Source organism: Pygocentrus nattereri, chromosome 4 (genome assembly GCF_015220715.1).
Source record: "Pygocentrus nattereri isolate fPygNat1 chromosome 4, fPygNat1.pri, whole genome shotgun sequence".
Lineage (NCBI taxonomy): Eukaryota > Metazoa > Chordata > Actinopteri > Characiformes > Serrasalmidae > Pygocentrus > Pygocentrus nattereri.
In genome coordinates, this window is record NC_051214.1 from 37,023,973 (window position 1) to 37,034,069 (window position 10,097).

Sequence of the window (10,097 nt, forward strand, 5' to 3'; positions counted from 1 at the left end):
ATTCCTGCAAGAACAGAACAGGAAAAATACATCCTATCCAGAGGACAGCGTCATAGAGAACGAGAGACTCAGAGAAAAAAATAGACATAAAAATACTTTTAAATTTAAGCTAGTAGGCAGGAATCAGCAAGAACAAAATTATAAAGATGATGATATATTTTCACAGACTGTTAAATGCAGAAGTTCTTGACTAGTATTATTATACAGCACAGCTGTATGTAAGACCATTTTCAGCAGACTGATATTAAACTACAGAGCACAGTACCAAGACAAAAGACCTTAACAGATTCACAGGACAACGTAGAATTGTAGGAAAGAAATAAAAGGTAAGAAAAACAGGAAAAAGTCAAATGTTTCCACTTTAACAATACAGGAAAAGAGACAAAATGACAATAGCAGGAACATTTTAACAGAGCATTTTAACAGGACTCTGATGGGTCAGGAAACACCCAGACAGAGTGAATTTGGCTGTGGTTTCAGGACAGATCTGAAAGTCTCTCACTTACCAAATTTGTGAGACCTGCCATGTTAGTATTTTCCACAAAGAAAACACTCAAAAATTTTACAGTAGATCTACTGTGACTAGACATATAATACAAGCAGAATAATGTAGTTACGGAAGAGCAAATGAATGCTCAAAGTTGTGGAAGAACACAAGAGTTTAACCTTTTAAATAACAGATGCTCAAATAAAGGGAACTGGCCCATAAAATGTCACTGGCTTCAGAAATGCTGCTGCATAAAGCACTGGCTGACAAAGTAAGGACCATTAAATCACAGTTTGTCGTACAGCAGCTCACAGAAATTAGCCTAGCGCTCAGGAAGCTTACTTCTCAAAGCTTGAAACAGTGTCTGCTGCAAGGAGTATGGCAACCTGTGTGGACACCCCACAGTTAAGCAAAGAGACACGGTAAGTTATCATCAATAAACCAGTCACCTGAAAAAATTCTCCTACGTCCTCTGTATCAATGTTCACAATTTACAGTAAAAACGTGCCATAAGGACAGTTACTAATATACTATAAGAGTCAGATGATGCTGCACTCAGCCCGTCATTGCTCAGACTGGCTATTTTGCTGAGCAAACTGATTGAATTTACATTGGTCAAAACCTTAAATGTTTACATTGGACACATTGGATAAAGTAAAAAACAGCTAAATAAATTTGTACATCAATACAGTGGTGTATTTTGGTTATAGGTTTTATTATAGGCATAATAACACAGTAGAACAACACTAATAACTACACTGGGTCTAACATGGCAACCTTATTGAAAACGTTCTGGCTACTCCCCTGCAATAAAATGTAAAAGCTGGGAGTTTTGGCAATGACCATCATCTCTAAGCCTTTCCAAGTGGGCATCATATGCAGCTTAGAAAAATATTTCCAATCGGCAGCTCCTCATCAACAAGGACAGTACTAGAGCTCATGGCTTGACTAGCAGAGGGAATCCTGGAGAAGCGTGTTGCTAGGACACAGTACCCCTAAAAATAAAAGAGGTGGTTATGGTGCAGAATGAAAGCTACCGTGAGCGATCATCTGTCTTCACAGCCATCAGATGCAACAAGCTCGGCATGACTGATCATGTTTTCAATCTCCTACAGCCTTCAGAGAAAAGAGCCTACCTCCACACAGCTCCGGCCTTTCAAATAAAACACAATGACCTCTTCAATCTGTGTCTGTTCGCATTCAGGAAGCAGCATTAAACACTGAAGGGCTCAGCTGATAACCTTTGATGTTGGTTCTATTTTAGCAAATCAATTATCATCAAGTAGATGATAGATGTCAGTTAACACCAGCTAAACTGACTAGCTGCATGGCATCAACGTGGACTATTGTCACATGACTGGCGTCGGGGTGGGGTAGGGGGGTTTGCTGGAGGGGCATTTCTCAAATTTTTGTTCTGCTCCCCAGGACAACAACCAGAAGATCACAAGTTCAAATCCCAGGAGTCACTGGGTCTACCTGGTTGTGCCTTTGGGCAAGTCCTGAAACTCCCTCTGCCCTGCCCACAATGCCGTGTTGCTCCCAGACCCGGTACAGTTCGGCAGCAAAATGACAAACTTCTTTTGTAGTATCAATGAAAGTACATAAATGTCTCATTTACAAATCCTGGGAAGGTGTCGCCCACATATCAACAGAGGTGGATGAAGTACACAAATCATGTACTTGAGTTAAAGTAGAGATACCCAAGGTAAAATATTACTCCAGTAAAAGTAGAAGTCCTTACTCTAGACCTCAACTTGAGTAAAAGTACAAAAGTATTTGCCTTCAAATGTACTTAAATATCTAAAGTAAAAGTACTCAAAGATTAATTATGGCTCTGATGTTCTGGTATCATTTTTATAACAAGACTCACTTCATGAACTCATTTTAGGTGAAAATCCTCCAGTGTCTCTCTTGGTAAACCAGTCTTTTAATAGAACGTCATTAATTAGTGACGCTGACGTCTATTAAAATGATCTTAAGTACAAAAGACTGAAGGTAAACAGTTTCCATCACGGAGAACCGAGTGACTCTGAAATCACTTTCACAAACATGCAAAGTTTCAGTTTAAGATTACTTTGTAAATTAGTTACAAGTTGAATGAAAACTTGCTTTAAACTCAGGTTCACAAATAAGTTTTCCTTTACTGTATTGATCTGTAGATCTCTGTTCATAAGTAAAGTACAGAAACACGAAAAAAATACTTAAGTACAGTAACTAATTACATTTACTTAGTTACTGTCCATCACTGCATATCAAATATATTTCCCTGTTGATTTCACTTTTCATTACCCAACACTACAAAATTAGCTTGTAGGTAGAAAGCATTACAATTGAACCTACTTTAAAAGCCTAGAAGTTTAAAGACAGCACTGCAAAACATAAGGTCACGATTCCTTCTAATGTCTTGGCTAACTATCCCCTTTACAGATTTCACAAGTCATGCCTCTTTGTCAATTAGGACATTTAATTGTCTAACTTTAGATGCTTTTGGTTACCAAGCTGTGTCCTTTTATATAAGACTAATGTAAACCCCACATATTTTTTTCTCTATTGATTTAAAGGCTAAAATGCGCACGCACAAACTGTTAAATTGGTGTTCTACTGAATGTCGGTCTGGCCCTTTATATTCCAACTATAGACCTGTTTCACTAGCTTAGTGCCTTCTTCAGAGGATGAGCCGCACAGTGATTTCTGCCCTCCAGGCTTTGCTGTTCCTTTTTCCAAGCTAGCAAGCACAGGAGTTGACTGTAACTGGCTCAGATTTATTGTTGTTCGATGGTGGTAAACAAAGCGCAGTCAAAGAGAGAAGACAATGAAAGAGTGAGACTCTTACATCCTTACATCAAATGGCATTAGGGCACAACATGTGTAGAGCAAACTGACATAAGTATTGTTTAGCTTAGGCCTGTTTCCACTTGCCTGTATATCTAAGAAGGAACTGCCACCTCAAATCAACAGATTTCAGAAAAAGTTACAGAGAGACCGTCCCAGATTTGCACAATACTTTCAGAAAATAACAAAATCGTGTCAACGTGAACGGGATATGTTTGTTTCTTTATGCGTTTCGAAAATATAGAAGCTACAATAAGAAAGCACTACATCAATCACAGGACAGTCCATACCAGTCCATTGCAGGGCAAACAGACAGACATATACATGCATGCACACTCACACAGAGGGGCAATTTTGCCATTAAAATAATAATACAAAAAAATAATCGTACCAAATAGAAAGCTATCTTGAGCCAAACCTTTGTGACAGACAAATATAATTTGGCACAAGATATGAATTCATAAAACTTTCTTTTTGCAATTATATCACAAGTGCACAATATATCATATAAGTTCAACATTATTAACAAATACAGATAAAATGGGACCCCAAGGCTGATAATTAAGAAGGTTAATTAAAGACTAATGGACTGATCATTAACAAGGTGTTAATTATCAGTTAGTGTATCTGCCAAAAATCTATCAATGCATCTCTGGTCTAAATGGAACAACACAAACAAGCACAAACTCTTTCTCTCGGTTTGCTATACTGTAGTGCTTTTCCTGTTTTCCCTCTTGTCTCCAGATTCAAAACAACCAATTCAAGTCCAAGCAATTCAACTGAGCCTTTTGTCAGATCAAGTCAGTCCTGTAGGCCATGGAGCTCCAGCACACAGCTCAGCAAGATCCATCTTTGGTGGCTGAAGGGGACTGACTGCTGCACTTAACCCATTAATCCCCTTCTGGCCTTGGCCATGATAAAGAAAATAAAAGTTGAGAAGGTCCAGTGATTAAATACCTCTTGAGCACTAAGTGCTTTCTCACAGCAATACAGCAGACACTCAATTATTTACGTTGAAGAATAAGCACTACTCTCCAGCACTGCATGCACTCGTTCTACACCCAGCCAACAGACACAGACTTTTACAAAAGAGCAGAGGTGTATTACTCAGACAGAGTGGCAGAAATAAAACACATGCACAGAGACATCAGTGAAGAAAAGCGACGTTAAAAAGGGAGCAAAACGGCTTCAAGTGAGGAGAGCAGTCATTTCAAATAAACTAAATAACCTCCCAACTATGACTTATTACTATTGAGTAAAAACACAATATTATTTCAGATAAAGGTGCAGACTAGGCCTGTGCCCAGTCATGGGTAATCAAGTAACCATGGTAACAGATCACAGTGATGGTTAAAAGTATTCATTTATTGATTTCATTTATGCAGACTGTAGCAAAACACCAGCATCGCCACATGTGAATATAACTGAACTTTTACACATGTTGAGTGCTTATCCTACATTAATACCACATTTACTGTACCTACAATAGACAAGAGTCCTGCACTTGGGCCAGCAAGCCTGGCCTCTTAGGACACCTAAACCATGTTCAAATTGAGCTTGGAGCTCTTAGGAAGACAATTATAATGCCTGTACATAAGCTGCTTGTGTTGTGCCTGTTTTAGGACCTCCCTCCCACAGCATCAGGCTTTAGACATAACTGCTCCAAGTCTTGGGAAAAACAGCCATGTCTCAGCTCTCATACAAAAAGGCATCCGCCTAAGCTAAGCAGCAAAATGGCCTTGGACAGTAAAGATCAAGCAACACTGGTAATTCCGTTCTTTCCTACCAGTTTAATTAAAGTTTCCTGGCCAAATTAAAGATGACAGTACACCACACCCACAGTTTTTACTCAACTGTGGTTCAGTAGTAGGTTTAACCACGTACTGCAGCTGTTTTCCACACAGTTCCCTAAAAAAAAAGAGGTTAATTCAAAGGCAAAGTGGTTTCTGTCATGTGAACAGAACCTATTGGTTTCAGGCTATTGGCCTAGTTAAAGAGCAAGGAAACATCAGCAACTTTTGCACTGAATTTGAACCAGTCAAAAAAAAAAGCCAGATGTGCAGGATCTCATATATCTTACATGGGTAAATACTGATACTACAGCCAAAGCTGGAAAGCAAAGCCTTTTTATTCACTCTTTTAAAAAATGCAAATTGTTTAGGATATGTTAGGAATTAATGAAAGGTAATAAAAGCTCACAGGTTTTTGGATGAGCAGTGATTGTATTGCTACTTGTTTATTTCAGCCATGTATATAGGGGTCAGCCATAAATGTACACAGCTATATAACAATAAATTAAATAATTACCTATAATTTACATGAATAAATGAATGGGTGAAAAAAACGGTCAGTATCATTAAAATAATAACAGCATTTACATTTCTAACTGGTGTGTTAGATCCCTAACTTGGGAGTAGTTTGTCACTGTAATTGCGTTTACAAAAGGAAACTGTCATTTACCATTTTCTACTGGACAAATTGTTGCCAGACTTTTTTATATCTACAGGATTTTTCTAGTAATGCTGTCTTTAAAAGGCTGCTCAGGCCAGATTGAAAAACGTATCCATCGCTACATCTGTTGTGAACATGACTACTTGCCTCCTATAATGTTGTGTAGAGCAGGATCTTTCTGGTTTAAAAACTAAGAAAACTACCATCTGAAGAAACATCTTGAAGGTGGGATGAGGAACTTTTGAAAAGCTACAAGCACTCAGGGCTGGATACAGTCAGGATTTCTTTATTGTCATGGTTGAGGGGGTTGCAGTGGTTGTATGACGTATTTGTATAATGCATGCTGGGTATTGCAGTGAGAGAGTACAAATGAAAACACAAAAGAGAGAAGATCATAAATTCTATCAAACCAATAAAGCTGATATGTAGAATTCTGCAGTGCAGCATTATAGCATACTACATAACATAACAAGCAACATTAGATGCAAGTTTTAGGCCAAAATGCTTCTTTAATCTGAGTGAAAATACCACATCACACAGGCTGTAGCCCTCACTAAACTACTTTCAGGATCAGAGCACTCTGCATCTATTTACCATTTTCCAAGGCTAGCAAGACAGACACATCTCATTTGTTGTGTAACCTAGTTGGGAGAATTGTGTAGAAGAGGGGACCTTTTCCAAGGACATCCCTAAGTCAAGTCTAGTGTAGTAAAATTGAATTAGGGTTGATCTCTGGGTTCCTCTTGGCCTGATTCCTTCATGTGTCCCGCTGGAGCAATGTTCTCCTTTGAGTAATTAGCGAAGAGCACTGAGGCTGACTCCTCCCGCAGGAGACAACAAGAAAGTCCCACTTCCTCCAACGGCAGTACCCCAGCACTCATAAGGAACTCTGTCAGGGTCCATCTGTTTCCAGACCTGCACCAGAATTATCAGGAGACCAAGATCTTTGCAGTAGTAGTGCTGTCCTGGGATCAGTTTATGAGCATGTACACCCAGTGACACAGACAAATGCACCCATGCTGTTATTTGGCAGCACAATAGACAGGAAGCCAATAGGTTATTTAATAATAGAATAAATGCTCACATTATAGTGTGAGCATGTGGTTTACATTCTGTGGGCTGCAGTGGTGCTTGTTTTAGTTTAATTGCAAAAATTTAGACATTTAACCAAATGTAATTCTGTATAACACGTCACATTTAGGTCAAACTCATTGACTGGTCTGGCAAAATGCTTGCTACATTTACATTTTCAGTGCAAGTCAATGTAAAACATTTCTCTTTTCAATCATGTGAAACTCATCTAACTGCAATATGCAATACAGATATTGTAAAGAAGTCTTAATGTGGTAATATAATCTAGTTTAAAGATGTCTTTTCTTTATCTTTAACAAAAAAATGCAATGCTGAAATGTAAACATTCCCCAGAAAATTCCCCAGAAATATGGGAATGGCCATCAGGAGCCTTTTGCAAGCCAAACTGAAGTATTAGACGGATTGTTTACACAGACACAATGATCTTTTGACTGAGCCACATAACATTGAGGAATTGTCCATGGATGTATTATATCTTCTTCAGAAGCTAATATACTACTCATACATGAAGGCAATTGATCCAAAAGCTTGACTCCAGTATATAAATGAATGACATGAACAATGTCCTGCCATCCTCTATCCAAGCTTAGTTGTATGCTTAGTAGTTGCCTCTATATCAATAACACAATATACTCTGTATGTGCAGACAATATCACCACATACAACACAAAGCCATATATTTACAGTGTTCTTTGTTGAGGAAACAGTCCCTTTAAATGAATGGGGCTTAATTCTGTAGCATTCTGCCACCTCTAGTCCTCTAGTTTTATTCTGCTTTTCAAGCAGATAATGTTTACATTAATAAACAGAATATCTTGTACAGGAGAACAATGCAATGACTGACTATGTGAAAACTGACCTACTAGATTTACTCCACTGTGATAGCCATTATATTCATCTCCGATGAAAACAAAACATATTGTTGTAGACAAGGCACAGCATATGAAAACGGAAAGCCAGAATACCTGGTTTAGGAACAAATAAAGTATTAAAATGTAAGAATTCCCTAGAATAATTCCAAAATCATGTGGGAATAATCAATCCAGATGTGAGGCAGGACAATCCAGATGCCAACGAACAACATGTGTGAAAAAGTGATCTATGAAAAGGCATCACAGGACACTTTCTCTTCCAGTTCCAGACACTATTCTGTAACAGGAGTGCAGTGAGAGAGAGAGAGAGAGAGAGAGAGAGAGAGAGAGAGAGATGTAAGCTGAAGACCTCCTGATCATATTACAGTCTACATGTTACCTTCAGCTTGGCTCTTTTACCAAACAAAGCAGGAATTTACTGATAAATCTTCAACTGATTATCTGTTGCATCACGATGTACCTGTGTTTCACTGGGCCAGCTTTGACCAGATCTGTCTTGTTCTCTACTGAAGTGCCTGCCATAAACCTGCCAAAAACCCAGCATACATTTCACAGTAGGAGGAATAATACTTTGCTATGAATTCATTATATTTCTATGCTAGCAACAGCCACATTAGGCCTTATAGAGAGAGATTACTTTAGCTCAGAATTATATATTTGTAGGGATGCCTTGGATATTAGAATCCTATCAGTATCTGCAGATATTTGTCTAAAATAACATTATCAGCATCAGAGAGGTGTTTAGATTTGTGATTTCTTATGATGTATTTGGTGGAATCTGAATGAGAAGAATGTTTTCATAATTCTAGGCCACTGTGTTAAAATGCCTGCATTTGATTCATTTTGCTGCATTTGGAAACCTATGGGAATATACGTTATGCTTTCACAATACTAATCCAGCTGGACTAAGTCCCAGTTTCTACATTTATAAATGCTACTGTACCAGCATTGAGAGATTTCCTCTGGGTATCAACAGTGATTTTTTGTTTCTAGCAGTATCTGAGCTCAGGACCCTCTTTCTCTCTAACCTATTGGTAACCAGCAAAGATACTTTCTTTAAACAGACAAAGCACTTATACTGTAATGTACATGCTGTAAAGGTAAATATGTGCATGAAAAATGTCAGATATCACCCTGGGCCCAAAATTGCCACACTGGCCTAGTCTTCTGGTAAGGAAGCAACCCAGTGATGCTCTGTGTTCCCATAGATTATTTATTTAACAAAAGCCCACAATCTGGTCACATAGGTGCATTCAAGCTTTTTCAGGAGAATGCGTACACAGTGTTCAAATCAGAGGGAGCAGATGATGCTAGCCTGTAACGCCTCATCTCACGGCCTCTGTTCCTCGTCTTGTTCCCTACAGCACCCAGGTCAAGGCCTGCAGACTTTATCAGCTGACCAATCACAAAGATATGAAGAGAAATATGTGTAAGGCCCTGTTATGGTCTGAAGTAGTCGTGATGTTTAGCCTGAATAAACACAGTGCATGGGTCAGGACACATCTGCAATACATCACTAAACAGATATTCTATTGATTAGAAGGGTAAAATAAGCAATAAACAGGCGAAATTGGGGGGGCAAAAAAGCTTTTCCTCTAACGTTTTAACTAGCACCACATACAGGTCTGGGGTCCAACGCCTGTAGACCTATGATGCACGGTATGGTCTACAAATCTGGAGAGCCACTACAGACTGCGACCTACAGACATTTTAAGACGAATCGAAAAGAGAACGATACAAAATGCTTCTGCTGTTAAATGTGAAATATTCATATCCAGACAAGCACCATCAACGCAAAGCCATGTACTATGAAATATGAAATATTCGGAAATCGCTCAACATCCACCTCCCCCAGGGAAAACTGTAGACCATCCCTTCTAAATCCACAACGAGGCTGAAGTTGGCTTTCTAATTTCAGCTCCACCTTAAATGGTGCAGCAGTTACATCGAGCATTTAAGGTGGAACGGAAAATTTCAATACGAAGCTAAATTCAGCTCCGTTGAAAAGCCCAGCTGGAAAAGAAGCTCCTAGACAAACACACACCTAAAAGACCCAAACAACAGGCTACAGTCTGATGAAAACAGCCTCGTCCTCGACGCTACAATCAGTCGTACAAAGCCTTTTGGGTAATTTTCTGCATGTAAACGGAGCGTCCATCTCTGAAAAACGTAGCTTAACTACAAAAGGCGTCTGAGCCGAGCGAGTGGAGAGCGGTTAACCTACCTGGTCTAACGGGAGGTTGATTATTTCGCTTATCGGCTGTAACAAGCTGGATCCGGTGCACGCCGATATTGCGTCGGTGGCCATGATTCAGAGCTAGTCCTCTGTGCTGCTGCGCTCAGTGACAGTGGCACCCGAACCG

The 10,097-nt window shown here is 39.2% G+C and overlaps 1 protein-coding gene across 1 annotated transcript in view; it reads right to left on the reverse strand.

The window, feature by feature from the left end:
* Positions 1 to 10,092, reverse strand: part of mboat2b (membrane bound O-acyltransferase domain containing 2b) — a 56,558-nt gene extending 46,466 nt beyond the window's left edge. The window contains exon 1 of the mRNA XM_017682302.2: positions 9,959 to 10,092. Coding sequence (XP_017537791.1) covers positions 9,959 to 10,042 — 84 coding nt within the window. The 5' untranslated portion in view covers positions 10,043 to 10,092. The remainder of the gene's footprint in view (positions 1 to 9,958) is intronic.
* Positions 10,093 to 10,097: the final 5 nt, after the last annotated feature.